Consider the following 12000-nt stretch of genomic DNA (forward strand, 5'->3'; position numbering starts at 1 on the left):
CAATGATGATGTAAATGAAAATGGTAAATTAATTTGAAACTTGGTTATGTAAGTGAAAGATGAGTCAATACTTCTTTCAGGGCCTTAGGCTGGGTCGTATTACAGGCAATTTTCCCGAAAATTGCTTACTCTAGGGACTAAACTCTGTCGACACATCTGTTTTCAATGCGACCCCTCATTTGTGATTTTTCAAAAATTTCAAATTCGGGAAAAAACATTAGAGACGCCGGTGTGCTTGGGTGGGGCTGACCAATTTTTCCAAATCTCGAAAAACCAAAGGAGCACGCCGCTAAAGCTGTCAACAGTTTAAAAGAATGACTCCCAATATTGACGGCAAGGTTACGAACGTGAAAAAGAGCGCGAAATTTCATCATTCACACTGACGTTTTTATTGCGTCCAGTTCGAAGCTACAGCATGGACAGGCGAGATTTTCCCTTTCCTTACGGCCATCAAATGCCAAGAAGTGAGCATTATTCCTTCCTTCAGGACTTGAGCAACACACCCTCAATTTGGCCTGTTGTGAGCGCCGAACAAAGAAAACCCGAGAGTCAATGCTACCTTGTTCGGCCGCATGGCAAGCGTCGTGACTGAACACAATTTCACCGCTCAAATTTCCTTTGTGCGATCGAAGCTTGCATTTTCACTTGCTGAAATGCGACCGTATAGGCTCAATCTTATTTTCATTTCCGGTCTGATGCAATTTAATTTTCCAGCCGAAAATTGGTCTATAATGCGACCCGGCCCTTACATCTATGCCTTATATAATATGAGAATCCTTTGCTAGTGTGAACTTTCCAGACAACTATCCAATCAGCGTGAATACAAATAAACGATCGCTGTAAAACAAGGACCAAAGAATCCATTTAAATTCAAAGTAGTAGTTTTTGTTTTGATATATTTAAATTCTCTCTTACAGGAAATTGTTTCCATCGCCTCAACCAACATAAGGGTTACTTTGAGAGTCCAGGCTATCCAAGTTGTTACCCGAACAACAAGTACTGCGCCTGGCTGCTCGAAGCTCCTGTTGGTCAATACATCGAGCTACGTTTCTATTCTTTCCATTTGGAATACGGATCTTCTAGCTGCCCGTGGGATTATGTCGAAATTCTTGACGGTAACTCACTGCACAGTCCTAGTCTTGTCAAGGCGTGCGGCCAGTTGGCATGGTGGAGATTGTACAGTAGTGGGAGGTTCCTCATGGTGCTGTTCAATTCGGACGGTATCATCGGGATGCCTGGATTTTCTGCTTATTACCGAGCTTTATATTACAGTAAGAGGAATAAATCAATTTATTTAAAACCTTTCTTAAATAACAATATTTAGATGAAAGTAACGTGGTGTAAATGAAATATTTTAAGGGCTCCAGGTAAAGTCAATTTGAATTAAAAATCTAAAGCAAAATGCAAGTTTAGACGGTCGGTCGAGTCGCACCTTCCAAGTACTAAATTGTTTTGTGCTTGACGAGTTTTAAATACTTTAATAGAAATAACCTACGACTGACTCTTAGAATCATTAACAACATATTGCACTTACTGTAAGCAGTTTTTTCCTTAACATATACGAATTAAAGCTCTTCCTCATACACAGGATACAACATTCCATTACCAAGCCAACAAGTGTCAATAACAAGCCCAGTGCAGTGTTTTCCTACGCAGACACAAACTGCCACTCCTGTCACGTCAAATGGTAAGTGAACGAAGCCTGTGCTCTTAACGAACGCCGTTTTTTAATGATTTGCACTTATCTATCCAGCGTCTGCCATATTTTTCTGAACAAATTTCTCGCTCAAACGTAATTTCTTTTTAAACCTTCAGTTTGTCACATAGTGATCATGTTTCGAAAAAATTCTGTTACGAACGCACCGGTAAATTATCAGCATACATTTACTTTGCCATTGATTTCTAAAATACGCCAAGAAATAGCTTAAATCTAACAGTAATTTACAGTGATACAATACATGACGAAAATTGAACGGAGAAAGGACAGAAAGAACGTAATGACAGTTAGAATCGGTGCACAAAACGAAAACTCGTAAATAAACCGACATTTGGCGTAAAAACTCCCAGAAGTGATTATTATGTAACTTCTCCCTATAATATCTATACATCATTCAGCAAACAGGTGATGAGAATAGTCAAACTTATCAGGAAGAAGTTGTTATCTTAATCTAACAGCTAATTCTGTTTGGCAACTAAAGGGGAGTTAACAACCAGACTGGAACTCTGGCTATAACTAAAACTGCTGAAAGATCATGCAACAAGTACAACAATTTACAATTAAAGTTTTGAATTAATTATTTACGCTAAAAGACTTAATCGGATACACCGAATACATCCACGGACTAAGTGAGTGAGGATAGAATTAACAGTAAAAGAGCTGTCTACGCTTGTTTTTAGTGCACGGAATCCAACCGACACGTGCTTCTGCAATGAGAACGACCTTCTATGCTGCTTCAAGTGTAAACGTCCAGCCAGATCCTTCCCAGTTCCAGTTTCATTTACCGGCACAATGCGAACAACGTTGTCACAACACGTTAGGAAGTTACACCTGCTCTTGCGTTAGTGGATACCAACTGGCCGCAAACGGGAAATCGTGCTTAGGTAAAATTGATTCTAAGAAAATAAGTTTTAGGACGTTTTGTTTTTGATACATTCTCATAGTAGAACAAAAACAAAACAAAACAAAACTTTTTTCGACGCGTGTGCGTGTTCAGCTTTAATCCCAATTTATCATTTGACGCGTGCTAACCGTTTTATACTTTACCAAGGTTCCGGATCAATGAGCCCTCTACACCCATACATCACTGTGCAAATTCTCCATACTGTTCTACAAGGAGAATTTGTGGAACTTCTTTTGTTGGTGATCATTTCCTTTATTCTCATGTCTTTATGTGGAATTCACGGGTGATATTATAGGGAGAAATTAAACGCTATTCATTCTTAGGGTTCACCATATGGACCTCAGAATTCCCAAGCTACTCTCCTCGTCTCGTGCGCGCTTTCCATTCTCCTTAAGTACCCATGGTAAGGTTATCTTACAATTTTAATGTTTGAGGCGGCTGCGTGTTTCTCTTCAATTTTATAGCTTTTTTCCCTTTTGCGCAGACGTTGATGAATGTTCGATCAATAATGGTGGTTGCAGCCATCATTGTTACAATATCCCTGGATCATTTTATTGCGGCTGTCCGGAAGGAACCAGTATGGGTGCTAACAATTTGACTTGTGTTGGTAAGGAATGCTAAGCTAAACTCTCTGCATATAACTACTGAGGGAAAATTCTACCTATGTTAAGAATGGGAATAAACAACGATCAACAATGAAAGACGACTGACCGTTCCTGTAATGCATGTATATTTTTTCGGGAAAAATAAGATTTTTTTATCCAATGTAACAGCAGGCTTGACAAGATTTCAGCTGCACTAATATGTCTTAGGAATTTATTTTGTTATCTCTTCTGTCCAAAATATACACATGTGTTCGCTCATTTGGATGGAAAGCAGAAAAAAACATTGTGAATGCGTGGTACTTTTTTGTGACTTAACCAACTCAAAGTTATTATTGATTAGGCACGAGTAGTTGGGACACATTAAAATCCTGCTAAATTTAAGGCTATTGCTTGTTAATTTCATCTTAGAACCTGGTGTGTCTGTTAACTGCAGTGACATTATAACGGTTGCCTTAGAAAAGAAGACATTTCCATTTTTTGACGTTGCCCGACTACACTTGAGGTACTCCTCGTGTAAAGCCACACAGAATGACACCCATCTGCTGATCACCACTCCTTTGAACGGTTGCGGAACACTGTTGAACGAGACTGAAGATGATCTTATCTTCTGGAATGAAATTCGAACGGAGGTGATCCTTATCGACAATGTCATAACAAGATCACATGACGTCAAAATTCCATTTTATTGTAGTTATTCGAGAAGGAAATGGGTCAACCTGGGTTTCAAGCCTCAGCATCTACACTTTGGAACAGAAGGTAAATGAAACTTTCCAGCTCTCGTTCTAATCACTCCAAATCAGCAACATGTATCTTTTGCCAAGGGGTGCTTTCCTCCTAAGGAAGATGCCATCCCTTTATCTCTAGAGTGGAATGCAGATTTGTTTTAAAATTTAACACGTTTATGTGCTAAATGACTTTATCTTTTCCGCTTTCCAGCTGGGTATGGAAACTTTACCTTTAAAATTGACTTCTACAAGAGTTCGTCATTTGCCACACCCTATACTGAGCAGGACTACCCTCTGAGCGTGGCTGTCAATCAGTACTTGTACGTGAGATACAGTGTAGAATCCAGTGCTGATCTGGTGATAATGGCTGTGACATGTAGGGCCACTAAAACTGGAAGCTTGTACTCCTGGCCACAATACTCTATTATACTGAACGGGTATGTATGGCACTCGAACATATTAGTGTGAATGGTCTGCCTGGAAAAATACGCAAGTTTCAGTCAATTTAATCAACGATTCACTATTTCATATCATCTAGATTTCTTTCTATATATGACATCTATATGCTTTAAAAGTTTTGTAGTCCCCTGTGCTGCGAATGCTTAAGTTTTGGTGCAAAGTATAGAGGAGGTCGGTGTTACTAAAAAACAACTCCGAATGTTTTATTGATTCTAAGAAGTAATGAACGGGTGGACTTGGACCATAAAGGCCATCATCACATCGTGTTTCTGGGGAAAGGCGTTATATCACAAAAACAAAATCCCTTTTACATTTCCTTACCTTACCCAGAACATTCTTAGGGAAGTTTTTTTTTAATGGCAGCATGCATTAGAAAGAAACAAACTGAGGTGACAATGAGCAAAATGTTCTACATGTGCGCATGAATTTCAACTTACTTCTTACTTTCACTACCAACAGATGTCCGCAAGATACCAGCATGGAATACAACTTTGATCCCCAAAGGAATTACCAGCAGTTTAAAATCAGAGCGTTCAGGTTCTTTAACGACTACCAGCAGGTGTACATTCACTGCGAAGTTTTGGCCTGTCATAAATACTCTTCAAACTCAAGGTGAGTTACTGGTACAGAAACACTTAGGCAAGGAGATGCCGAATAAGCATTTATCACTTACGAATATCAAAACCATCAGTGAGAAATTTGAGTGCAATATGATTTCATCACTCACAATATAACAAAGGCGTTCGAAGCTCATTCAAATCTTCCTCAACAACTTTGACAGGTGCACCCAAAGTTGTTTAGGTAGTAAGAAGAGAAAGCGGAGGGATGTTACCCGCGACGAAATAGAACATGAAGAGAGTACTACCAAAGTCACTCTTACACGAGGACCACTGATATTTCAACAGGACGAAGAACCAGCAGGCAAGTTCACATATAATGTGAAAAGATAAGGGATATTGAAATAGATAAGGTTTTCTCATATACTGCAAAGCTTGTGTTAAACATGTCAACCACGCTGTCTTGCCTAAATTTCAAATTTAGGTAGTTTGTCACTGATTTAAAAATAATAATGATGATGAGGAAAGCTTTCAAAACACGACTTAAAAAAGGAAATTCAGGTCATAATATGTAACTCGCATTTTCACTTAATTTTTCTATTGTCAAAAATAAAAATATGAGTATTGAAGGACTTGGAAAATAGGTAAACTAAGGCGATTTTAAATCTAGTCAACAGTTGATTTTAGTTTCTTGCTTATAAATATTAAGTTATTTCCTTCTCTCTTTTCCACAACTAATTTCATTAACAGAAATAAGGCAAATTAGATTGAGTCATTTTTTAATTTTAAATGCCTTCCTTTGTTCGGTCTTCGCTTGAGCTTTGATTCCTCTCCTGCATTCAAATTTCAGACACAGGTCAAAACAAGCAAACTGCGCTGATTGGTGGCGTAGCAGGCGCTGGAGGATTTGCTCTGGTTGCAGTTGCTGCATTGGCTGTTTTATTTGTCAAGTACCGCATTGCACGACGGTTCATGAACAGAAACAAGGTTGGAGACCAGTATGCAACCCAAGATGAACAACTGAGCAGAAGAAATGCCTACGTTCAGCCTGAAGATATGGTCGAACAAGAAGACTCCTTCTAAATATAAGCTTTTTTCAGGGCTCACATGCTCAAAGGACAGATAACACTATCCGACGGACAAATCACTATCCAGTGGAGAAGTGTGTTTAAACCGTACTGCGCTATCCACTGGATAGGGATTTATCCAGTAAGAAAGCGTTATCCACCCTTTGAACAACCGAAGCCTGCATTGTTTACTTATTTCCTTATCAAGCAGCAAATACAAATGTAGTACAAGAAATTTCTTTCGGCAGTTACGAGGTTTGAGTGCTTTCATTGCAACTTCTGATAAAAATAAACCTCATCTACGTAACTTTTTTGTTAACCTACACCTTTAAAGCGTGCAGTCTCTTACAGACTGCAGGCCTTACTTTGAATAGATCGCTTTCAACTATACACAGAGAGAATGTTTTTAAGAAAATGTAAGCCAAAACTGTATAGATCTTTGAGCTGTACCTTAATTTAAGAACCTTTCACTGTTGAAAGGTACCTTTTAGAAAGCGAACAAAATTGAATAGGGAAAGTTGTTTTTCACAAAGCTGGTTATCATTTCTCATTTTCAAACCTGCCTTTTCATTCGCATTTTTGTGTTCATTAGTTTTAGTCGCTATAAAATATCGAAAAAATTAAATGAGTGCACTTCACATCTTGACTCTCGAATGTAACCAAAAGCTAAAATATGTCAACACAAGACAATGTTTCAACGACTTTGAAACAATCCCAGAGATTGAAAGAACACACTAATCCGCTTTGAACAGTAAAGGTCAGTAGCTGTTATTCCAAATGCCGTCTAACTACCCCGAATCCTTCCCATTGTGTCTATTGTAAGCGGAAGTTAGCTGCTGAGAGTGTGGATAAAACAACTCTATTTTGACGATAGACAGCGAAATCTTAGACCTTTGACGGTTCAAAATTCAAAATAACAAAGAGAAACGAAGAGACTTAGCCTTTGTTCTTCATTAAAGTCTACAATTTGGCGAATATTTAAAGAAACCAAATTTTATCTCAAATCAAAAATTTAGCGCGTAAACTGTGCCCCTTAGAGTGCACACATACCAAAAAAATAATAATTTCCATTTTCCTTTTTGCCAGGCACTCACCTCGCTTTGTGAAATTTAGTTTCACGGGTACTCTGGGATTGATATACGTTTTAGTGCACGTGTCACGCAATCGGGTTACACTTCCGCTCCCAAAGGCCTAGTAAGTTTTCAATTAATTTTGGGGTTATAGTCGATATCACTTACCACTATGTCATTCACGTCTTCGAGACCAAAGATGGAATCCTGGATTGAAGCTGTTATGATTCTTTTGCCTTTAATTTTACCTTCGTTTGGTAGTGAAGGTAATGTTCTAAATCAATTCTGAACGTTAGATTACTTTCCGGCGATTTCTAGCAAAGCAAATCATTTGTACTTAATCAATGTTAAGGATGTCTTAATGGTACTTTTGGTCGTGAGGACGCGACTGAGCGCTGCTCAATCAGATCAAAATTACTTGTGTTTGACGATCGATGTTTTGGACACCTTTCAACGAAAAGTGGGATCACTCAAGGTAAACTCATTGATTCTTCATTTTATCAGAGAGCGACCAAGAGCTGTATATTGCTTTCCTAAATAATTCCGAACGTTGATCCCTGATACTGATTAACAATGCTATTGCATTCGAAAATTGTAAACAACAATTATTTACGCTAACCATGTGTTTACCAGCGTGCTTGTGAGCTCAAATAACCAGGGGTTCTTACGATCAGGGGTCTTACAATCAGGGGTTCCTACGATCAGGGGTTCTTACAATCAGGGGTTCTTACAATTAGGGGCTCTTACAATCAGGGGTTCTTACGACCAGGGGTCTTACAATCAGGGGTTCTTACAATTAGGGGCTCTTACAATCAGGGGTTCTTACGACCAGGGGTCTTACAACCAGGGGTTCTTACAATCTGGGGTTCAAATCAACGTGTCTTACATGACGAGTCTGTGCCCAGATGTTGATATTGATCGTAAAATCTTACGATCAGGGGTGTGTGTTGATCGCAAATTCTCACATCCAGTGCGTATCCTCTGCTCAGATGTTAAAATTTACTTTACGAGATCATATTCATATTAAACCCGTGCTATGATGTTTATTACGATCGTAAAATCTTACATCTAGGGGTCGGCGCGCAGATGTTGACATCGATCGTGAATTTTCTTTACATCCAGGGGTCTTATATTCAGGGGTTCTTACGATCAGGGGTTTTACAATCAGAGGTTCTTACAATCAGTGGTCTTACAATCAGGGGTCTTGCATTCAGGGGTTCTTACAATCAGGAGTTCTTACAATCAGGAGCTCTTACAATCAGGGGTTTACATCAGTGTATCTTACATGACACGTCTGTGCCTAGTTATTGATATTGATCGTTGTTCCTTACATTCAGGGGTTCAAATGAACGTGTCTTACATGACAGGCACCCTGTGGGGTTCTTACAATCAGCTGCAAGGGTTCTTACGATCAGGGGTTCTTACAATCAGGGGTTCAAATGAATGTGTATTACATGACCAGTCTGTACCCAGATGTTGATATTAATCGTAAAATCCTACCATCAGAAGTCCGTGTTGATCGTAAACGTTTACATTTAGTGTGTATCGTGTGCTCAGATGTTGATATTGACCTTACAATGTCACATCCACGTTAAACCCGTGTCCTAATGTTTATATCGATCGTAAAATCTTACATCTGGGGTCTGCGCGCAGATGTCGATATCGATCGTGAATGCTTTGTTACATCTAGAGGTCTTAGATTCGTATCTTACATCCAGGGGTTTTTAATTGTACCTCTGAAGAGTAGCTATATAACAATGGCGAGTTATATGAGAGGGTATTTTGTTAAAATTGTACGGTAGTTTTATATAAGGGTCTGTTCCCAGCTACTGATATTGATCCGCTCAAATTGCCAGAACCCCATTTAATTACACGATCAGAGCTCGAACGCTTCTTGAAAAATGTGATGACTACCAGTTTCAAAGATTGATTCTTCAGTTTCCAGCATAAGGAAAAAAAATTGTCGTATCGCAAGCATGTTCATCATAACTCGCCTCGAGATGTTGAGGAAAGAGAAAGCGGCTCCACATTTTGCGAGACAAACCATTTCCCGAAGTTCGAATGAGTCGAGTTGAAAGCATGAAAACATAGCGCTGAATAGTACCGTGACCAAACAATGAAATTCACTCCTCACGCAGTTGGATTAACATCATTTTACCCGAGAGTAATTACAACTAAAACTCATGAAATAGAGTCACTCGAGCAGTCCTTCTCGCAGAGACCAATAGATTCTACAAGAACAGCCTGTACGAAGTGTCATTTGCGGGCCGGCCATACGCGCGCAAATTGCGTGAATGAATGCTGTACTACAGCGCGCCTATGTGGAGAGGAGAAACGACAAATCAAAGACTTAAAGACTGATCTCCAGCTTTTGAAATCAAAACACAAAAGGTTAAAGGAGGAACGTGATAGTTTGCTTGAAAACATGCAGTCCAGTAAGCGTACATATTCTCAACGAATCCTCACATGTTTAATTAACAGCGGCAAGGAGAAGTATATTTCTTATCTGAGTGGCCGAGAGTTAATGAACTGGATGGCAATCAACACAGACGTTAAAAAAATCGAGAATATTTGCCATGGGGCTGTTCTTAGGCCAAACGACGATCTCCAAGAACTAATTCGAAAAACACGACTTACAAGAGAAGCTCTTGTCGTTGACACCGGCCTCAAGTAGCAGACCCAATGTGGTGAAAGAGCTCTGGGCGAAGAAAGGGGTGACCTTTCCGGGAACTGATCCCATATGCCCGCCTTCGAGGTATTCGATACCTGTGCCTCAGACACCAGAGGAGGAGGACTATTAAATTAATTTGGCTCTGCGTGAAAGTCAACGAAGCACTCCGCGCTATAGTCATGGTGATCAGTTGCCTTCTTCCCATGGAAGATCGATTTCCGGAACTCCAGACTTCAGATTTTCTGAAGACGACATGTCAGCAAATGCCCCTTGTCAAGGACAAAGTAGCACATATACTAGCACTAGCAATTCGTATGAAGAAAATGCGTTGTCAATTTCCTTATACAGTCACAGTTATCAGTTATCTTTTCCCCATGCCAGATCGATTACGCGAGCCCGAGCTCTAGACTTTAATTTTAGTGAAGACTGCACGGCTGCAAATGTGCCTTGCCATGGCCCGTGTATTGCTTGCGCTAGTACTAGCGATGCGTCAAAGAAAATGCGTTGTCTCTTCTTGCAAGTGCAGCGAATTTGCTGTCTTCAACGGAGTATTAAATAAGTTGACAGTTATTTTGACTCAGACAACAGGAGACAGTCGTCTGACATTCAGGCCCTGAGAATTTTAAATCTCAGCCGTTGTTAAAGTTACATGTAATTGCATGTTTGTTCTAAAAGAAATTGTTCTCGAAATCGAAAATAGCAAAGGAAATCACGCGCAATCTAAAAACCCGCTTCATCGAAAAACTTAACGCGAAACGGATCCACAGAACTCATGAAATTGATGTAGCTTTCGCAATAAGCGATGTTTTCAGGGGTGAATTTTTCGCACGCTGGTCTAATCATCCTTTTCCAAGTCATTTTCCCCTCAGGTAAGCGGTCTCGGACAGCTCGGCCTATGGCAGAAATAATGGTAATGGCACTAAACTGCAAGGCTACCAATGGTTCAGGTTTTTACTCATGATCAGAATGCAGCATTATTCGGGATGGATGGGTAAAATTCAATGCAGCTTACATGGTTTTAAATAACCAAATACTAAAAAATAGGAACTGTTACAACTTTCTGGATGTTCCAGGAATGGATTACCACATGTGTAAAGCAGTACTTAACCCTTTAACTCCAATTAGTGATCAAGACATGATTTTTCCTCACCATGTCAAAACAATATCAAGCCAACAAGTAATAACAATGAAGAAAAATATCAACAAGAGGATTATTAGTTGATCCAATACCAAATTCTCTTAATTAAGCTCAGAGTGTATTGATACCTTCCCCTTTTTGGGCTTACCATATGCTCTTACTGAATTCAATAGTACCAAAAAAAAATGGAAAAAATATGGGTACAGGTATGAGACAGGGGGAAGGTTTCTCCATGACAAGTTATATCTCTTGCACTGCAATGAGGGTTTTATATATTTTACAATCTAATCAAAGAGATTAGGCGTTTTTCAAAACGAATTTTCTCAGCCTACACTTTGTTCCCGAGCGAAGGATTGATGTACACGGTTTAGATACATAAATGAATCACCAATTAACCGTTTATCACCACTTCTGTTGATTCTGTGGCTTAATCACTACTTCTAGCATTTCAGAATCGAATTCAAATGATCGATTTTACTGCGCTTGTAATCATTAAGCATCCTAGGTAGGTAGCACGCTTTATCTTGATGGCGTACTACATGTTACAGTTTCGTTGCCCGTGGTAAAAAGACAGGGAATGCAGTACTTGCGTATGACTTGACCAACGGATACTTTCATATTACCTTCTACAAATTAAAGTATCTCTCGGTAAACTAATGCAAATGACATACTAATCAATTTGCGCCAAAGTTTTATGAAGAAGAAAGTTTAGTACACGGCGTTCGTTTTTTTTTATCGCGTCATCTACGTAGAGAAATGAGTGTTACTGTATTATTCACATTTTATCTCGGAGGCGCTTATTTAGCATTTATTCAAGACCAGATTTTCTTGGAAACCATTGTTTATCCATTATCTTAAAGAACCTTCAAACAATTTTGCTATTCATTACGAGAAAATACGCATTCATTTGCGTTAAGGGGCGAACAATTGCGTGAAAATACAATCCTTAGAGACAAAAACATCATTTGCAAGTAAATCAGATTCATCGACGATTTTTGCATTTTAATTAACATTCAATAACAATTTTAGGCATTCTTGGGCGTCATTCGTCATACAAAAGAGGAAAATATACTTTCATTTGCGCTAG

The 12000-nt window shown here is 39.2% G+C and overlaps 1 protein-coding gene across 1 annotated transcript in view; it reads left to right on the plus strand.

Annotated features, from left to right (window-relative positions):
- The window catches only part of LOC131780362 (deleted in malignant brain tumors 1 protein-like), a 91563-nt gene extending 84889 nt beyond the window's left edge, over positions 1-6674 (plus strand). Inside the window, exons 28-36 of the mRNA XM_066165918.1 lie at positions 918-1271; positions 1589-1687; positions 2398-2601; positions 3106-3228; positions 3635-3982; positions 4163-4388; positions 4870-5022; positions 5192-5331; positions 5818-6674. Coding sequence (XP_066022015.1) covers positions 918-1271; positions 1589-1687; positions 2398-2601; positions 3106-3228; positions 3635-3982; positions 4163-4388; positions 4870-5022; positions 5192-5331; positions 5818-6050 — 1880 coding nt within the window. The 3' untranslated portion in view covers positions 6051-6674. The remainder of the gene's footprint in view (positions 1-917; positions 1272-1588; positions 1688-2397; positions 2602-3105; positions 3229-3634; positions 3983-4162; positions 4389-4869; positions 5023-5191; positions 5332-5817) is intronic.
- Positions 6675-12000: the final 5326 nt, after the last annotated feature.

The sequence above is a fragment of the Pocillopora verrucosa genome, chromosome 4, assembly GCF_036669915.1.
Source record: "Pocillopora verrucosa isolate sample1 chromosome 4, ASM3666991v2, whole genome shotgun sequence".
In the NCBI taxonomy this organism is placed as follows: Eukaryota; Metazoa; Cnidaria; class Anthozoa; order Scleractinia; family Pocilloporidae; genus Pocillopora; species Pocillopora verrucosa.